Source organism: Danio aesculapii, chromosome 13 (assembly GCF_903798145.1).
Source record: "Danio aesculapii chromosome 13, fDanAes4.1, whole genome shotgun sequence".
Classification (NCBI taxonomy): domain Eukaryota; kingdom Metazoa; phylum Chordata; class Actinopteri; order Cypriniformes; family Danionidae; genus Danio; species Danio aesculapii.
Window position 1 is genome coordinate 51,922,373 of NC_079447.1, and position 21,306 is coordinate 51,943,678.

The 21,306-nt window shown below is 41.8% G+C and overlaps 1 protein-coding gene across 1 annotated transcript in view; it reads right to left on the reverse strand.

Moving 5' to 3' along the window:
* col21a1 (collagen, type XXI, alpha 1) overlaps nucleotides 1-21,306 on the reverse strand; it is a 68,753-nt gene that overhangs the window by 41,229 nt on the left and 6,218 nt on the right. Inside the window, exons 6-11 of the mRNA XM_056470409.1 lie at nucleotides 20,264-20,341; nucleotides 17,244-17,327; nucleotides 15,972-16,034; nucleotides 6,473-6,526; nucleotides 6,330-6,383; nucleotides 5,178-5,231 (exon numbers count right to left, since the gene is read on the reverse strand). Coding sequence (XP_056326384.1) covers nucleotides 5,178-5,231; nucleotides 6,330-6,383; nucleotides 6,473-6,526; nucleotides 15,972-16,034; nucleotides 17,244-17,327; nucleotides 20,264-20,341 — 387 coding nt within the window. The remainder of the gene's footprint in view (nucleotides 1-5,177; nucleotides 5,232-6,329; nucleotides 6,384-6,472; nucleotides 6,527-15,971; nucleotides 16,035-17,243; nucleotides 17,328-20,263; nucleotides 20,342-21,306) is intronic.

Sequence of the window (21,306 nt, forward strand, 5' to 3'; positions counted from 1 at the left end):
GAAGAAGGCTTTCCATAGACGTGAGATGAACTGTGGACCTCTGTCCGACACAATATCTTCTGGAATACCAAATGACCTGAAGACTTGATTAAAGATATTGTCGGCTGTTTCAAAGGCTGTGGGAAGACCTTTCAGAGGGATTAGTTTGACAAACTTTGAGAATCTATCTACGATGACTAGAATACAGGTATTACCTTCTGACGAGGGGAGGTCAGTGATAAAGTCCACTCCTAGGTGTGACCAGGGACGGTTCGGAATCGGCAAGGGATGGAGCTTTCCAGCGGGTAGATGACGTGGGCTCTTGGATTGGGCACAGTCCTTACAGCCCTGAACATATTGCCTCACATCCCTTGCCATGTTTGGCCACCAGAATCGTTGGGATACTAGCGAGAGAGTATTGTTGATCCCTGGATGTCCAGTGCCTAGCGAGGTATGTAAAGGAGTGGATCAGATCTACCCGGTGTTCAGGTGGTATGAACTGCCGATGAGGAGGGCATCCCGGCGGAGCAGGGGCTTCCGGAGTGGCAACGACTGGAGGAGCGTTCCAGGTGATCGGACAAATGGAGATGTGTTCGGGAAGAATCTTCGTTGGGAGTTCTTCATGATCGTGATGCTCGTGTAAACGAGAGAGAGCGTCTGCTCTTAGATTCTTGGGTCCTGGACGATAGGAAATGGAGAAATCAAAACGTGAGAAGAAAAGTGACCATCTGGCTTGACGTGGACATAGTCTCTTGGCCTCTTTGATATATTGGAGGTTTTGTGATCTGTGATCACCTGGAACGGATGTTTGGCTCCCTCCAACCAGTGACGCCACTCCTCCAAGGCTAGCTTGATTGCTAGAAGCTCCCTGTCTCCTATGCTGTAATTCTGCTCCGCCGGGCTCAACTTCCGAGAGAAATAGGCACAGGGATGCAGTCGGGGGCGGTGTATCATGATGTTGGGATAATACTGCCCCGACGCCGGTGGTGGATGCGTCCACTTCCACCACGAAAGGAAGATTTGGGTCAGGATGAGTCAGGAGTGGGGCCCTTGTGAACTCCTTCTTAAGAAGGCGGAAGGCTGCGGCTGCTTCTTTGGTCCACTCCAGTCCTTTGGGTTTACCCTTGAGGAGATTAGTGAGAGGTGATGTAATCCTGCTGTAGTCCTTGATAAACCGTCTATAAAAGTTAGCAAACCCAAGAAACCTCTGGAGCTCCTTAATGGAAGTGGGTTCTGACCAGGATAGAACAGCCTCAATTTTCTTCCCATCCATACGTATACCGGTTTGGTCAATGATGTATCCCAAGAAATGAATCGACTTCTGGTGGAATGAGCATTTCTCCGCTTTGAGGTAGAGGTGATGTTCTCTCAATGTGTGTAGGACCTCCGCAACGTGTTGGCGATGTTCGGCCTCACTCCGGGAGTAAATGAGGATGTCATCTATGTACACTATTACAAAGTGGTGAAGAAACTCCCGGAGGACTTCATGAATGAAGTTTTGGAATACGGAGGGGGCGTTGACCAGACCGTAAGGCATGACCTCATATTCATAGTGGCCAGTAGGGGTCACGAATGCTGTCTTCCATTGGTCCCCCCTCACGTATTCTTATCAGATTATACGCGCTGCGGAGGTCCAATTTAGTGAAGACTTTAGCTTCTCGGAGCTGTTCCAAAGCGGCTGGTACCAGAGGAAGGGGATATCGGTATTTTACTGTACCGTTATTTAGGACCCTGTAGTCGATGCATGGACGCAGCCCTCCGTCCTTCTTGGCCACAAAGAAGAAGCTTGAGGCGGCTGGTGATTTTGAGTGACGTATGTACCCCTGACTCAGAGCCTCCCTTATGTAATCTTCCATTGCCTGATTCTCTGGAAGCGAGAGCGGGTAGATCCTACCTCTTGGCAACTGGGCATCTGGAACTAGGTCGATCGCGCAGTCCCATGGCCGATGCGGCGGTAGCTGGGAAGCTCTCTTGGGGCAGAAGACATCATGAAAGGAGCTGTACTCCTTAGGAATGTGGATAGACTGCTTCTCAGGAGGACTCTCGACCGATGTTGTAAACAAAGAAATGGGGTTCCGACCTTGAAGAGGGAGATTTGGAAAACAGGTAGGTGTACATCCAGATCCCCATTTCTTTATCTCTCCTGTGCCCCAAGAGATGATGGGATCGTGCTTCACCAGCCACGGGCGCCCTAGAATGATGTCCATATTTGCACCCTCCAGAACCAGAAATTGAATCCTCTCTTGATGTAACAACCCCACTTGAAGAAGGATGTCTTCGCATTGTCGATGGATACGGGTCGAAGATCGAGTGCACTGGGTTATCGGTTGTATCTGGTATATATGCGAGGACGCCTCAGTACGTAGGTGGAGTTGACGACAGAGGGATTGGGAGATGAAGTTCCCTGCTGACCCGGAGTCGATGAGGGCTGTGACAAGGAGAGAAATAGAGGCAGTAGTTATTTGTACGGTGGTAGTAAGTGGTTTACATTGTTCAATATTCGTACTGAATACACTCACTGAAGTCCGAATGGGACGAAGGGGACACTCCATACGGGTGTGTCCACTGACACCGCAGTATAGACACAGACCCCGGGTCAGCCTCCTCTGTCGTTCCGCTGATGTCAGTCTTCCAGACTCTATTATCATGGGTTCTGGTTCTGGAGAGGCTGTTGACTCAGGCGATTGGAGGAGTGCAGACGAGGGGGGTGATGGTGTCCTGTTGATAGGAACGGAGACGATCGGAACATCGGAGAGAATGTTGGATGAATCTCTCCAGACCCATAGTATCATCTAATGTGGCCAGCTGGATTCGGAGAGTGGGTTCCAAGCCGAGCCGGTACGTGGTCAACAACGATCTCTCATTCCATCCACTTGCAGCTGCTAGAGTGCGAAACCGGAGAGCATATTCCTGTGTAGATAGAGTACCTTGCTTTAGATGATACAGCTGCTCTCCAGCGGCTACTTCCCCATCAGAACGTCCAAACACCTCTTTGAAATACTCCGTGAAGGTAGTGATGGAATTCATGACCGGCCCGGCTTGGTTCCAGATCGTCTCAGCCCATTTAAGTGCAGGCCCAGAGAGTAGTGATACGATGTAGGCGATCTTTGACTTATCTGTGGGATATAGAGAAGGTTGCATTTCGAATATGAGGGAACATTGTAACAGAAAACCATTGCACTCCCCCGCTCCGCCTGAGTAGGGCGCTGGTCGGGCCATGGGACTGGAAGGAAGGGCCGAAGAAGAAACTGTGGAGGCGGAAGTGCTCGGTGCTGGTGGTGCGTTGGAAAGTGGAGCTGGTGGCTGTAGAATCCGCTTCAACTGGTCCACCAGCTCTTGAAAGTGATCGGGGGTGCTCATGTTGTCGTCGTTATGGGTCCGGGCTTCTGTTATGAAGCGGACAGGAGACAGAGGTAAGGAAACGTTAGGGTGTTTATTAAATGACAACAAGGAGCACATGAAGGATAGCCAGGAGGATCAGGAATGATGTTGGGGTCTTTTCCTCCGTGGCTGGGTAACAGGAATACACGAGGATGGACAGCACACACCAGATACAGCTGACAGAGGATGACACAGACTTGGAAGGACTGGAAGACAGGACGATTCGGGTGGACCAGGAAGACTAGGAGGAATACAAAGAGAACAGGTAAGTAAAGCGTTTGTTTTAGCTGAGGATGACTACGCTGAGTGGTCGCTCAGTTGTCCGCTTTCGTCGAGACGAGCCCGGACAATGAGCGACTGGAGTGCTGTGCTTTTATCTGGTGCTCGTGAATGTGATGCAGCTGTGTGCTCATTAGAAGTCAGGTGATGGTGATCTTCGTGAGTGGGGATCGTGAGAGCCTGACCAATCCGTGACATAATATGATTATTATTATTATTATTATTATTATTATTATTATTATGATTATTATTATGATTATTATTATTAGGATTGTTATTATTATTATTATTATTATTGCTATTATTATTATTATTATTATGATGATGATGATGATGATTATTATGATTATTATGATTATTATTATTATTATTATTATTATTATTATTATTATTACTATTATTATTATTATTATTATTATTATTATTATTATTATTATTATTAGGATTGTTATTATTATTATTATTATTATTGCTATTATTATTATTATTATTATTATTATTATTATTATTATGATGATTATTACTACTATTATTATTATTATTATTATTATTATTATTATTACTATTATTATTATTATTACTATTATTATTATTATTATTAATATTATTATTATTATTACTATTATTATTATTGTTATTATTATTATTATTATTATTATTATTATTATAATGATTACTATTATTATTATTATTATTATGATGATGATGATGATGATGATTAGGATTATTATTATTGTTGTTATTATTATTATTATTACTATTATTATTATTACTATTATTATTATTATTATTATTATGATGATGATTATTATTACTACTGTTATTATTATTATTATTATTATTACTATTATTATTATTATTATTATTACTACTACTATTATTATTATTGCTATTATTATTATTATTACTATTATTATTATTATTATTATTATTATTATTATTATTATTACTATTATTATTATTATTATTATTATTATTATTATTATTATTATTATTATTATTATTATTACTATTATTATTATTACTATTATTATTATTATTATTATTATTATTATTATTATGATGATGATGATGATGATGATTATTATTATTACTACTGTTATTATTATTATTATTATTATTACTATTATTATTATTATTATTATTATTACTATTATTATTATTATTATTATTATTATTATTATGATGATGATGATGATGATTATTATTACTACTGTTATTATTATTATTATTATTATTATTACTATTATTATTATTATTATTATTATTATTATTATTATTATTATTATTATTAAAAATAATAAAATGACAAAATTACAGTCACATGCTTCACCCAGTAGATTGATATGAAGAGGCTCACATATTAATCCATAAAATTCGTACGCATTCAGCGATAATAGAGAATATTATATTGAAGCATGCACCATGAATAAATTGTAACCCATTGTTTTACTATCAGCTACAAAATAAACAGTGTTCAATAAACTTATTTAATGTATTTATTAAATATAAAATAATACTCGAAGCCTAAATCTGACCTTTTCACCTGTTTTGCCAGGTGGCCCGGTTAAACCTGGTATACCGCTGTCACCCTAAAGACAAACACACAGACAAAACATTTCAGTAATTTAAACGAAAAAGGTTATACATCCACATGAATTAAGTTCATCATATATTAAGCACAATCAAAATTGCCATAACACTCATGTGACATGTGCAAGGTTTCTGAGAAATTGTCTGAATGGTTGGCAACCCTTCATGTGTTCATGCCTTTATTAAGATATTCATATCAATGTTTACTTTCACCATTTCATTTAAGGACACTCCTAAGAGAGATGATTTATTTCTCTAAACTTTAATAATAGATAGGTGTATAACATGCTGCCTGTGCAGACTGAAAGTGTTTGGTTGCAGGAAATGGGTGCAGTGCAGAGAGTGGGAAATTAGGAGACCAGGAGTTGGAGATAACATCCAGGTAAGTCGTGATTAGATTTGAGTCAGGTAGATACTGATGAATCAAAACAGTGTTTACATATAAGTTCAGTAAACTGATTAGATTTAAATGGATCCATTTTTGCTCCAGATTAGATGACCAGTACTAAAAAACTTGTGCATTTCTGCTTAATTTACCAAGCAGTACATTGCTCATTCTTCTGGCCAAAATGAGTCACCTGGGTCAGATTATGAAGTGAGGACTGATGGGACATTGTTCTGTTCCCCTTCACAGAGTGGAAGAAGGATTTCAGAAATACATGACATTCATTTATGGCATTTCATTCTACAAATACCACAGTTTCAATTTACTTGCCATGCATAATTACGCCATTTCTATGTCACTCAGTCAACACAATACCTGCATGTCCTCTCATTTGGACTAGAAAAGGTCTACACCACCTATTATAAATCTATTCAACTTAATTTGGGTAGAGTTCACTCAGATCGATTGAGTATACATGAGGATTAAGTCGCTGGTCCATTTACTAAAAGATTATTTGGTGGCTTGTAAATGTAGCCACTATAGTGGTGTAGATCAACCTGGAGAACAGTCCAAGGTGCCAACACTTCTGCACAATATGCATGCCCTCCTTAACAAAGTCACTAGTAGAAAGCTGCATGAAATAAACCATGTGTGTCAGAAGAAATACGATTTATAAGGGTCAAGATGTTTTCAAAATGAAAATGCTTCTTACTGCTTCCCCAGGACTTCCCTTTTCCCCCTTATGTCCATCAGCTCCACGTGGCCCCTGCCCAAACACAGATAAATAGCATGAAATAGCATGGTCAAGTGTATTATGATGTAGGGAATGTTCATTTCTGAAACATGCATTCATACCTCCATGCCGGGTGAGCCTTGAATGCCAGGACTTCCTCTAAATCCTGGAACACCCTTTAATGAAGAAATTAAGTCTCATATCAGTCTGATTGTCATTATAAAATAAGACAATAAACATACAAACAGAAAACCACAGCTTGTAATGTTATAATTATAATTATTTGCACATTCCACAGGGAGCCCATCATGAAATTTGCATTATTCAATGTATTTCTCAGTCCAAAATGTTGTTTTTGTTGAAACTGCACACCTCAAATAAGAGCTTGTTAACTTGCAATGGCAGACATTGATGTGTCAAACTGAATGGATATATAGTCCCCTTTGCAGCTTGGCTAACATCACTCATACAGTGCAATTATATGGCACTGGCATAGCCGGCCCTCCTTATAAGCTGCACTAAGTGGCCCGCTGCCACTAGGGCGCCCCCACAACCCATTTCTGTGTGGAGTTTACATGTTCTTCCCATGCATGCGTGGGTTTCCCCTGGGCTCTCCGGTTTCCTCCCACAGGCAAAAGACATGTGACATAAGTAAATTAACCAAACCAAATCAACACAATAGAAGAGTGCTTAATCAGCAGTATATCTCTCCACAGTAATTCCTAATTCTTGCCATTCATCATAAACAAGATGGGGAGTTCTCAAGACCTACCTGAGCTCAAACTCCCCTCTCTCCCTGCAAACAGGAGGGAGAGGCTCGAGGATCTTCTGAGCTAAGGGTTCTCTCCCGGCACAGGATGCCAAGCTGGCTTTATAATCAATCATCAGCTAAGTGTGAACTCTTGAAATTAAAACTCATTAAAATAAGTTAGGTTAACTCAATAGCATTTCAGGGGTGTTAAAGTGTAGTCAAAATTGGTCACAACTGTTTCCCTAAAGCTAGAATAAAGCACTTTCATTAGTGACGTCACACAGGTAGTGGAATAATAACAGCTTCTATGATTTTTCATTCATTTATACCAGGGGTCACCAAAGTTGTTCCTGGAGGGCCGATGTCCTGCAGATTTTAGCTCCAACCCTAATCAAACACACCTGAACAAGCTAATCAAGGTCTTACTAGGTATATTTGAAACACCCAGGCAGGTGTGTTGAGGCAAGTTGGAGCTAAACGCTGGAGGGACACCGGCCCTGCAGGACCGAGATTGGTTACCCCTGATTTATACTTTAGATTTTTGGGGATTATTATTTGGTTTATCTGTGAGAACTTCACTGCATCCTACAGAATAATAAAAATAAAAGCAATGAACTGACAATATATTACAGTAAAGGGTTATGATGAATGTCTATATGAAATCAACTATACTGCATTTAAGTATCTTTTTCTGAATGTTTTCACATGTTATGTTCTTAGTTTTATCCTGAAAAGTGCACAATCCATTATTGCACATTTATTATACACAATAGGGTCAGTTATTAAAAAAATAAGGTCTCTTTTGACAGTTTCTGTCTGTTTGGCTGTGTGAAGCCCCCTTTCCACTGCACACGACGAGTGACAGATCGGAAGTCATTCATTTTCAATGGAGAGTAGTCCAGGAGCTGCATGGAAATCCGATCATCTCCGTATGCAGAAAATTCAGATCCGATTTGAGCTGCGGATACGTTGAAATATTTGAACTCCTGCGACTATAGATGTTATGAAGCGGACAGGAGACAGAGGTAAGGAAACGTTAGGGTGTTTATTAAATGACAACAAGGAGCACATGAAGGATAGCCAGGAGGATCAGGAATGATGTTGGGGTCTTTTCCTCCGTGGCTGGGTAACAGGAATACACGAGGATGGACAGCACACACCAGATACAGCTGACAGAGGATGACACAGACTTGGAAGGACTGGAAGACAGGACGATTCGGGTGGACCAGGAAGACTAGGAGGAATACAAAGAGAACAGGTAAGTAAAGCGTTTGTTTTAGCTGAGGATGACTACGCTGAGTGGTCGCTCAGTTGTCCGCTTTCGTCGAGACGAGCCCGGACAATGAGCGACTGGAGTGCTGTGCTTTTATCTGGTGCTCGTGAATGTGATGCAGCTGTGTGCTCATTAGAAGTCAGGTGATGGTGATCTTCGTGAGTGGGGATCGTGAGAGCCTGACCAATCCGTGACAGTACCCCCCTCCCCAGGGCCCGCTCCTGAGGGCCGACACCTCCGACGCCGTGGTGGTCTCCCTCTGCCTCTAGGCGCTGGGAACTCAGGGTGGCTCTCATGAAACTCCACCATGAGACTAGGATCGAGAATATCAGCTCTGGGAACCCATGTCCTTTCTTCGGGGCCGTACCCTTCCCAGTCCACCAGGTACTCCAACTGGCCACCACGACGTCGGGAACGCAAGATCTCCTTCACTGCGTAGACGGCTCCTTCTTCTAGGAGCAGTGGAGGAGGGGGTTCCTCTTCGTGGTCAGGCTCTGTGGAGGGAAGAACAGGATCGTGATAGGGTTTCAGGAGTGATACGTGGAATGTAGGGTGAATACGGTAGTGAGAGGGTAATTGTAGTTTGTAGGTGACGGGGTTAACCTGTTCCACGATGGTGAAGGGACCAACAAATCGGGGACTTAACTTGCGAGAGGGCAGTCGCATGCGTATGTCCCGGGTGGATAGCCACACCTTTTGTCCGGGTGTGTATCTGGGTTCTTCAGACCTTCTTCTATCGGCGGTTACCTTGCTTCGACGGACTGCCCTCTGCAGATGTTGATGAGCCTCGTCCCAGACTCTCTCGCTCTCCCGGAACCAGTGATCCACTGCGGGGACATCAGATGGTTCGCCATCCCAGGGAAAGAGCGGTGGTTGGAAGCCCAGGACGCACTGGAATGGCGTGAGTCCGGTGGAGGGTTGCCGCAGTGAATTTTGGGCATATTCTGCCCAGCCCAAATACTGGCTCCAGGAGCTCTGGTGACCACTGCAGAAGGTCCTCAGGAACCGTCCCACCTCCTGAATCTTCCTCTCTGTCTGCCCGTTGGTTTGGGGATGATATCCAGAAGAGAGGCTGACGGCCACACCTAGGAGCTTGAAGAAGGCTTTCCATAGACGTGAGATGAACTGTGGACCTCTGTCTGACACAATATCTTCTGGAATACCAAATGACCTGAAGACTTGATTAAAGATATTGTCGGCTGTTTCAAAGGCTGTGGGAAGACCTTTCAGAGGGATTAGTTTGACAAACTTTGAGAATCTATCTACGATGACTAGAATACAGGTATTACCTTCTGACGAGGGGAGGTCAGTGATAAAGTCCACTCCTAGGTGTGACCAGGGACGGTTCGGAATCGGCAAGGGATGGAGCTTTCCAGCGGGTAGATGACGTGGGCTCTTGGATTGGGCACAGTCCTTACAGCCCTGAACATATTGCCTCACATCCCTTGCCATGTTTGGCCACCAGAATCGTTGGGATACTAGCGAGAGAGTATTGTTGATCCCTGGATGTCCAGTGCCTAGCGAGGTATGTAAGGAGTGGATCAGATCTACCCGGTGTTCAGGTGGTATGAACTGCCGATGAGGAGGGCATCCCGGCGGAGCAGGGGCTTCCGGAGTGGCAACGACTGGAGGAGCGTTCCAGGTGATCGGACAAATGGAGATGTGTTCGGGAAGAATCTTCGTTGGGAGTTCTTCATGATCGTGATGCTCGTGTAAACGAGAGAGAGCGTCTGCTCTTAGATTCTTGGGTCCTGGACGATAGGAAATGGAGAAATCAAAACGTGAGAAGAAAAGTGACCATCTGGCTTGACGTGGACATAGTCTCTTGGCCTCTTTGATATATTGGAGGTTTTTGTGATCTGTGATCACCTGGAACGGATGTTTGGCTCCCTCCAACCAGTGACGCCACTCCTCCAAGGCTAGCTTGATTGCTAGAAGCTCCCTGTCTCCTATGCTGTAATTCTGCTCCGCCGGGCTCAACTTCCGAGAGAAATAGGCACAGGGATGCAGTCGGGGCGGTGTATCATGATGTTGGGATAATACTGCCCCGACGCCGGTGGTGGATGCGTCCACTTCCACCACGAAAGGAAGATTTGGGTCAGGATGAGTCAGGAGTGGGGCCCTTGTGAACTCCTTCTTAAGAAGGCGGAAGGCTGCGGCTGCTTCTTTGGTCCACTCCAGTCCTTTGGGTTTGCCCTTGAGGAGATTAGTGAGAGGTGATGTAATCCTGCTGTAGTCCTTGATAAACCGTCTATAAAAGTTAGCAAACCCAAGAAACCTCTGGAGCTCCTTAATGGAAGTGGGTTCTGACCAGGATAGAACAGCCTCAATTTTCTTCCCATCCATACGTATACCGGTTTGGTCAATGATGTATCCCAAGAAATGAATCGACTTCTGGTGGAATGAGCATTTCTCCGCTTTGAGGTAGAGGTGATGTTCTCTCAATGTGTGTAGGACCTCCGCAACGTGTTGGCGATGTTCGGCCTCACTCCGGGAGTAAATGAGGATGTCATCTATGTACACTATTACAAAGTGGTGAAGAAACTCCCGGAGGACTTCATGAATGAAGTTTTGGAATACGGAGGGGGCGTTGACCAGACCGTAAGGCATGACCTCATATTCATAGTGGCCAGTAGGGGTCACGAATGCTGTCTTCCATTGGTCCCCCTCACGTATTCTTATCAGATTATACGCGCTGCGGAGGTCCAATTTAGTGAAGACTTTAGCTTCTCGGAGCTGTTCCAAAGCGGCTGGTACCAGAGGAAGGGGATATCGGTATTTTACTGTACCGTTATTTAGGACCCTGTAGTCGATGCATGGACGCAGCCCTCCGTCCTTCTTGGCCACAAAGAAGAAGCTTGAGGCGGCTGGTGATTTTGAGTGACGTATGTACCCCTGACTCAGAGCCTCCCTTATGTAATCTTCCATTGCCTGATTCTCTGGAAGCGAGAGCGGGTAGATCCTACCTCTTGGCAACTGGGCATCTGGAACTAGGTCGATCGCGCAGTCCCATGGCCGATGCGGCGGTAGCTGGGAAGCTCTCTTGGGGCAGAAGACATCATGAAAGGAGCTGTACTCCTTAGGAATGTGGATAGACTGCTTCTCAGGAGGACTCTCGACCGATGTTGTAAACAAAGAAATGGGGTTCCGACCTTGAAGAGGGAGATTTGGAAAACAGGTAGGTGTACATCCAGATCCCCATTTCTTTATCTCTCCTGTGCCCCAAGAGATGATGGGATCGTGCTTCACCAGCCACGGGCGCCCTAGAATGATGTCCATATTTGCACCCTCCAGAACCAGAAATTGAATCCTCTCTTGATGTAACAACCCCACTTGAAGAAGGATGTCTTCGCATTGTCGATGGATACGGGTCGAAGATCGAGTGCACTGGGTTATCGGTTGTATCTGGTATATATGCGAGGACGCCTCAGTACGTAGGTGGAGTTGACGACAGAGGGATTGGGAGATGAAGTTCCCTGCTGACCCGGAGTCGATGAGGGCTGTGACAAGGAGAGAAATAGAGGCAGTAGTTATTTGTACGGTGGTAGTAAGTGGTTTACATTGTTCAATATTCGTACTGAATACACTCACTGAAGTCCGAATGGGACGAAGGGGACACTCCATACGGGTGTGTCCACTGACACCGCAGTATAGACACAGACCCCGGGTCAGCCTCCTCTGTCGTTCCGCTGATGTCAGTCTTCCAGACTCTATTATCATGGGTTCTGGTTCTGGAGAGGCTGTTGACTCAGGCGATTGGAGGAGTGCAGACGAGGGGGTGATGGTGTCCTGTTGATAGGAACGGAGACGATCGGAACATCGGAGAGAATGTTGGATGAATCTCTCCAGACCCATAGTATCATCTAATGTGGCCAGCTGGATTCGGAGAGTGGGTTCCAAGCCGAGCCGGTACGTGGTCAACAACGATCTCTCATTCCATCCACTTGCAGCTGCTAGAGTGCGAAACCGGAGAGCATATTCCTGTGTAGATAGAGTACCTTGCTTTAGATGATACAGCTGCTCTCCAGCGGCTACTTCCCCATCAGAACGTCCAAACACCTCTTTGAAATACTCCGTGAAGGTAGTGATGGAATTCATGACCGGCCCGGCTTGGTTCCAGATCGTCTCAGCCCATTTAAGTGCAGGCCCAGAGAGTAGTGATACGATGTAGGCGATCTTTGACTTATCTGTGGGATATAGAGAAGGTTGCATTTCGAATATGAGGGAACATTGTAACAGAAAACCATTGCACTCCCCCGCTCCGCCTGAGTAGGGCGCTGGTCGGGCCATGGGACTGGAAGGAAGGGCCGAAGAAGAAACTGTGGAGGCGGAAGTGCTCGGTGCTGGTGGTGCGTTGGAAAGTGGAGCTGGTGGCTGTAGAATCCGCTTCAACTGGTCCACCAGCTCTTGAAAGTGATCGGGGGTGCTCATGTTGTCGTCGTTATAGGTCCGGGCTTCTGTTATGAAGCGGACAGGAGACAGAGGTAAGGAAACGTTAGGGTGTTTATTAAATGACAACAAGGAGCACATGAAGGATAGCCAGGAGGATCAGGAATGATGTTGGGGTCTTTTCCTCCGTGGCTGGGTAACAGGAATACACGAGGATGGACAGCACACACCAGATACAGCTGACAGAGGATGACACAGACTTGGAAGGACTGGAAGACAGGACGATTCGGGTGGACCAGGAAGACTAGGAGGAATACAAAGAGAACAGGTAAGTAAAGCGTTTGTTTTAGCTGAGGATGACTACGCTGAGTGGTCGCTCAGTTGTCCGCTTTCGTCGAGACGAGCCCGGACAATGAGCGACTGGAGTGCTGTGCTTTTATCTGGTGCTCGTGAATGTGATGCAGCTGTGTGCTCATTAGAAGTCAGGTGATGGTGATCTTCGTGAGTGGGGATCGTGAGAGCCTGACCAATCCGTGACAATAGACCGTATGCGACCAGCCGACCGGATGTGATGTATTCCAGTGTTGTCCAAGCAGGTCCGTGTGCGCGAGATGAGAAATTGAGGATTTTGTTTGTTATTTTATTAAATCAGAAAAAAAGTCTATTTTACAAAAAATAAAAATTTATAAATTATTATTATTATTATTATTATTATTATTATTATTATTAATAAATTTCTATTCATAAATGAGGAATAAAAAAATATAAAAAAAATTTATGTTGTCTCCACATTCCCTTCACAACTTTTTGTGGTCTATGAATTTCTAGCATTCATTCATTCATTGGTTCAACCATGGTGAATGCATGAAAAATAAAGCCTCTTTTTGCACTCCTTTATTTCGGACACCGTGAGAATCAGCTTCTCTCTCATGGTGCACGACAAAACTGAAAATTCTGTGCGATTGCCACAAGGGGGCGTATTCCGACAGTCGTGTCCGAATGTCGTGTGCCTTGTAAAGGCGGCTTGAGATTCTCCAATTTTGTTGATCCATCATTTGAAGCATGACTATCTGAGAGTGAGGTATGAAGCATAAGCTTATATGCTTCTAAAGGTACACACGTGAAAACAGTAGGAAATTGGACATACTGCGATAAATGTCCGGTTTTATTTTAGCTGAAACTTCAGACACTTTCTGAGACTTACGAAAGTGGCATAATTTTTTAACCAAGGAGATGGCGAGACCACTTCAATACTGTAGAGAGCATTATGTTTGATGCGAATGACACAAGTTTGTAAAATAAATCCATTTGGTCCCACTTTATATTAAGTGTCCTTAACTACTATGTACTGACACCGAAATTAATAATTTGTTACAATGCACTTATGTAAATATATATATTTACTGTGTACTTATCCTTGATTAAATACCTGTATGTAATTACATCCGTAATTACATTTGTAAATACACTGTTGACCATCCCTAATACCTTAACCCAGTGTTTCCCAACCCTGTTCCTGAAGGCACACCAACAGTACACATTTTCAATGTCTCCCTAATCAAACACACCTGAATCACCTAATTAGAACATAAGAAGAGACGTCAAAACCTTTAGTTAATTAGTCAGGTAAGGGAGACATCCAAAATATGTACTGTTGGTGTGCCTCCAGGAAAAGGGTTGGGAAACACTGCCTTAACCCACCCTTAAACCTACCCATACCACCAAACCTGTCCATAACCCTACCCCCATCCCAACTCAAGAGCACCACAAGCGTTCTCAAATACATTATGAACACAGCAAGTGCATTGTATTTATTTTTTTATGCAAGTAGTTAAGGACACTTAATATAAAGTGGGACTCCATTTATATATGGAAATGGTTTATCCAGAGATGAACCTTTTCAGAATTTAGCTGCTCATTTAAAATACTGCGCATTTAGTAACAAGGTTATGACCTATGCATGTTCTTGGGTGGACAAAAGCTTGTAAGAAATGCTTATATATGAAGAATATATAGTGTTCTCAGTGTGAAAAAATGAACAAAAGAATTGTCTGGAACATTTGTGCCATGAGTTTGCAATTTATTCTTAGTTTGTGCAATCTGTACGCGCCTACATGAAGCATTCGTGCAGACTCCAGCTGGACGACGACACTAATGTCTTTGTGTTTAAGCCGTAAAATAAACCCCACTGCTTTTTGAAATTCAGACTTGATTTTGAATCCAAAATATTGTTGATGTGAGAATGTTGCAGGATTTTCTGCTACACGTATTCAGTAAATGAGATTTATTCAGTTTTTCAAAGGTTGTTCTGTTTATTTAAACAGAGAGTCCTTCTGTGTCTTGACCTTTGTACGAATGTTGGATTGAAAAAGGGTTTTCCCCAATTATGCCATACAGTACTTTGCTGTCCATTGACTTTTTTTGCGAAGCCTTTTTTATAATTATTTTATAATACTAAATTAGGGTTTGCTTTAATTACAAATATTGTTGTTGTTTCTTGTTGTTCAGTTTGGAAAATGGGGCCAAATTCCATATATTATATACGCTTTTATTCAGTTTTCAGATTGTTTAAATTTGGATTCTGCACAGATGTTTATTTTAACATTGCATGAGCTCTAAATACTCTTAAGTATAATAATAAAAAATTAGGTTAAGTACACTTTTTATTAATAAAACCCTGCTTATTTTCGATTAGACAAGCATGCATATGTGAGTAATGTTGACGCGTATTTTTGGATATTTGGGCTAGAAATAAAACAAAGTAAGCTTTTTTTTGCATAGTGATTATGTAATTTCTGTACCTGAATACTGTTAGACTCCATAGAAAACCATCAAGTAATGCTATTCAAACTATCTTATAAACTGTATCCCATATCGCAATATTTATAGCAGAAAATTACAATATTGCAATATCAGATTTTTCCAATATCCTTCAGCCCTCCTTAAAATTGTACAAATAAAATAAGAATCTTCGTCAATGCTTTCACACTTTTGGACAACATTTTGATATTTGTTGATACGACAACCCAAAGAGCATCAGCTTTAGATCCAAATGGTACATATCACCAGAAACACCATCATGTACCCTATTACATACTACAATGATAAGAATACCAGTTCTTAACGCATGTTGCAGTTCTGGATACTTCACTGAACACGACATGTGCTCACTTTAATTTGAGGTTGTATTAAACTGTGTAGTACTCACAGGCTTACCATCAGCACCAGCTGGACCAGGTTGACCCGGATCTCCCATTTTCCCCCGTTCTCCCTAGAGAAGTGAAAATAATGATCTGTTACAAAATACAGAGTTAACCCTGGATGTTTTCATCCAGTCTGAGCTGATTTTGAGTCTTAATTTGACCACAGCTTCCTCTGTGTTTCAGCAGATTGAATGAGTTTTGCTGACAAACCTTATTTTGACACATATTTTGAGAAAATGCTTTGGAATTTAAAAAAAACAATACACTCTGGGCAAATTGACTCCCCTTTCGTTATGTTGGGGGCTGTTTTCACCCCATTGACTTCCTATATAATGATTTTTTTATTTCAAAGCCATGACAGCATATAATCATGCATTCTTGATTGTTGCTGGTTTTCCCTGTTAGGAAGTGGGAAAATTTGTGATTTTTACTGTTGCGCATCAGTTGCAGTGCAAAAAAGCTTCGTTTCTTGCCTTTTTTTACAGTATATGAAGTAGTGTGCGCATGTGTGTGTGTGTGAGTGTAAGAAACTTTTGCACAATTACCTTAATATGTCTTAGAAAATAAATATAAGCAGCTCAGCTCTCTGAACTTAGTATAATAAGTGCATTTCTGCTCTATAATCTGCAGTTTTACTCCACAGAACTCACATTTAAAACCCAGATTTTTTTTTTTTTTTTGCGCAGGCCTATCTAAAGAATTAATGCCGCCAACTGGTGATCGACAGTAAAAATGACAAATGTTACCTCTTCCCAAGAGGGAAAACCACCAACAATCAAGAATGCATGATTACATGCTGTCATGGCTTTCAAAAAATGTCATTATAATGGATGTCAATGGGGCAAAAACAGCCCCCAACATAACGAAAGGGTTATAAATGTGAATAATACACAAGGGTTAACTAAATTCTGTCTTTACCAATTGGTGATTGCTAATTTAGAAATACATCAATTAATAGATCAATTCAAGAGCACCATTAGTAAACGACACAGTATAAATGATAGTCTAGCAGTGCACTAAATCTCTTAACTTTCTAAATGAGCACATGCAGTTCAAAGAATCTTCCCTCAAAATATTTGGGAATTTTGTTCATTTTACGGTGATCACCTGCTGAAAAGCAGCATGTGTTTTCAAGCACAGGCTTGACCTTATAAATTTCAAACTTGCCTTTTTGTGACTTTTACGTGCAGTGCAATGGCTTTTGATGCAATGAAGAGATTATAGAAGCTTCACTGTTGTATAAACCCACTAAAGGGTTGTGGGACAGGCTATTTTACCGTCATTCCTGGGGTACCAGGTGGCCCCGGTGGGCAGATGCAGGGCTCAGGGGTTGGATCAATGTCTCCTGGTCCATTAGCACACTGAAAACAACAAAACCAAAATGATTTACTATGCTGCATTTCATAAAGCGTCACATGTCATTTTCTCTTTGTGACATAAACTACACTTTATGGCAAAACAGCATGCAGTTTCTCTCTCTTTCTTTGTAGCATCCTTTATATTCATTTAGCAGTATGGCCCAGTATCTCTGAAATAGCGAAATGTGAGTAATGGAGATAAAGCACAACAAATATTGTTCTTTCTCTGTCATAGCACTAGCCATTTTAATGTTACAATGAAATCAGAATTGACTGTTTCCATCCACCTATTTTTATGCGCGTTTTGGATATGCACATAAAAAATTGTTGTAAATGCCAAGATGTGTTTACATTTTGAAAATGTACCTAAAAACATTTTATTTGATAAGAAAAAATGTGCATAAACTATGGTGGAAATGTTTTTACAGAACAAATTCCAGTATGCGCATTAAAAAAGTCATGTGATTTTGTCATAAGAGATCATGTGATGATAAAAATGTGTGTGAATGGACAAACCAGCAGGCTGAGCACACTGTAAAACATCCGACATGTTGTTTTGGTCAATCTATAATACCGCGGTGCACGTGCATATGGCAGATCTGCGTGCACAGAGGTGCGCAGTTGTACAAATCAACATGTGTTGACAGACAGTTTGGGCTACTTATCAGAATTATGTGAATTGTCGGCCTGACAATTTTTAATTGGATGAACTTTTTTTAGACTTATGGCTGACCCAGAATATAAAAATACATATAATCACATTTAGATCATTTACTTTAATCATTACTATTGAAATGTGAAGAGACTTTCAACCAGCACAACAAAACATGTACCTGAAGACAATCAGCTACTGCACCTTTAACCATTTCAGTATTAGTGTTATTATATAAATAATTACCTCCAGAATTATCAAGAACATCTGTGCTCCATGTCTCATGCCTTCACCACACATTCATTGCATGTTGGCATTGTCTTCTCAGGCGCAAATAATTTATTAAATAAAGAAAAGATTCACTTCTACTATAGCAAATTCTGCTTTTACTAGGGATGCTCCAATCAGGACTTTTGCAGTCGATACAGAGTACTGATTCCTTGTCATGGTGATTGGCTGATTTTGAGTACCGATTCTAATGCAGCAAGCACATTTTTCTCAAAGTATGATACTCAAGTGGAGATCTCTGCTTACCTACGAGAATAAATAAAGGATGTTGCATATAATCAGTTAAACACATCTCTTATAACCATTGAGCTGCGAACATATGGCCAGAAGCAGCTTTACAGAATATAGCACATCTAAAAATTGGTATGAAATATTACAATCGCTCTGCTCGTGTCACAGCAGCTCAAAGCACGGTAAATACAATGGTTGCACTTGCAGCAGAGACCATCACTCACCCAAGTCGTGCCAATAGACTGTATAAACAGGTCACGCCACATCTATATATATTTCAGCTGTTGTGACGCGAGCGCATCGATCGCTCACTCCTCCACACATCATTTACCTCCTCATGTGTTGTGGTTGCTGTAGGCTATGCATAATATATGGGAGCGCACGTGCGTTTTCCTCTGCTTGTAAACTCATAAACAAACACCCGCGATCAGCTCATGAGATCGGCCACATTGACGAGTGCCAATTACATGTTATTACATGTGATTATCGGCCGATACCGATCTTCAGCCGGTCGATTGGAGCATCCCTAGTTTTTACTTTTGATATCCCGCCGTTTAATCAGGATGTGTCGATTTTGTTCGCTTTGACTCATTGGATGGAAACGTTGCTTTATTTGCACGTCTTTTATGCGATATTTCAGTTTTGCGCATAAATTAAATTAGCATCTTTAGATGGAAACATAGCTACTGTTTTATAAAATACTGATCCTTGTTTTTCTCCATTGAAGAATCTGCCTTCATGCTGACTTTAAGGCATCATACGATCATACGCCGAACGTACCAAGAGACTGCTATGATTTTATAGTGGTATACCATACTATAATATTCTTTGGAGTATGCAGACATTTATGCAAGCAGTTTCATTGAATGCTTTCGGCACGCCAGCATCATTCAGCCATTCATTCTCAAAGCTGATGACAGATTTTTTTCCAGCTAAGAAAATACTTGAGGTGTCCAAACTCGGTCATGGAGGGCTGGTGTCCTGCAAAGTTGAGTTCCAACCCCAATCATACGCACCTTGATAGCTTCTCAAGCTCTTACTAGGGTTTCTAGAAACATTCTTGCGGGTGTGTTGAAGCAAGTTGGAGCTAAAGCAGGACACCGACCCTCCTGGACAGAGTTTGGACACCCCTGAGGCACTTCAAAATAAGACGAGGCAGCTCTTACCTCAGCAATTCAAAATGAGACTAGCTGTTACTTTTCAAAGCGAGCAAAGCCATCTTCAAAAGTACATACCTCTCCATCCTAAAAAATAAAAGGAGCCAAAATACATGAAGGGGCATTGGCAAAAAAGAGGTGCAAGGCTTTATTGCAGCATGCGCAAGCAAAAAAAAGGAAAATGAGGTCACACATAGTGTTTGCAACCATGTTTACAAATGGCCCACATCTCTAAACAGTCAGTCTGGAAGAAATATCAGTGCCAGGTCAGGCAGATTGAGAACAATGACGTGTTACGCAAATACGTGATTGACTTTTAATAAACTCTTCTGAACAAATATCATGCTCCGTTTGAGCCTGAAAAGATTCCTTTATTTCGTAAGTGAAGTTAGATCACACTCGAAACACATTGAGCTGGAATTATTGGATTCGCAAAAGATAAATAAACTGAACAAAGTCCTTTGTGTTTTACTGTTTTGTTTTTTATAGAGTTGTCTGGTAGTGAGATAAAACCTTTCAAATATCAAGTCCTTCCTAATTCGATATGACATTAATAGATGGAATATGTTTGAATGGGCCAAAATAGAAACATCCAAGATTCTGGTACTCACAACTCCAGGTATTTCACAGGCAGTTTCTCTGTTATTCTGCTCCGGGTCGCAGTAGATTCTGAGTTTTTGTACTTCAAACTGTTTAGGAAGACAACAAATGCAAGTAGATTATGAAAAGTTGATGCCTGTGGCAATTGCGAAGGGGAAAGGGGCTCCCTGTTGCATATAAAACACATTTGGTGTCAACATGACATGCTTTTCCACAAGAAGACTGCTGCGCTGCACATGTTGAAAATGATCCATGTTATGTTTATTCTTTGGCAGAAGATCACAAACGCATACAGATATTCCAATATCTGCCATCATTCTTTCATAAAGTTGTGACATGTGCTTTGTCATCATTTTGTTAGCGGCGTAAATTAGGATTAAAACTAATGTCAAGCTTTCATTTTGTTTTGTTCAATTCTTTATTAGGGATGTACATTTCGAGTTCTGTGCTCTGTTTAAAAGCAAGCGTGCAGATACAAATTGCTCAATATGAAACGTAATTAATGCATTGCTTTTGTTATTTTTTTAGAATAAGCTAACTTCAACAATTCATTCGTTCATTCATTTTCCTTCGGCTTAGTCTCTATTTCAGAGGTCGCCACAGTGGAATGAACCGCCAACTATTCCGGCATATGTTTTACGCAGTGAAAGATCTTCCAACTGCAACCCAGTACTGGGAAACACCCATACACACTCATTCACACACATACACTACGGACAATTTAGCACATACACTACGGGAAACCGGAGCACCCGGAGGAAACCAAACACGTGGAGAACATGCAAACTCCACAGAGAAATGCCAACTGACCCAGTCAGGACTCAAACCAACAGTGCTAGCCAATGTGCCACCGTAACTTCAACAATAATAATCCATAAACAAAAGTGCAAAAATTGGAGGTTTTCCTCCAGTGGGTTTCCTCTGGGTGCTTCGGTTTCCCCTACAATCCAAACGCTTGCGCTATAGATGAATTGATGAACTAAATTGGCTGTAAAACATATGCCAGAATAGTTGGTGGTTCATTCTGCTGTGGCGACCCCTGATAAATAAGGGA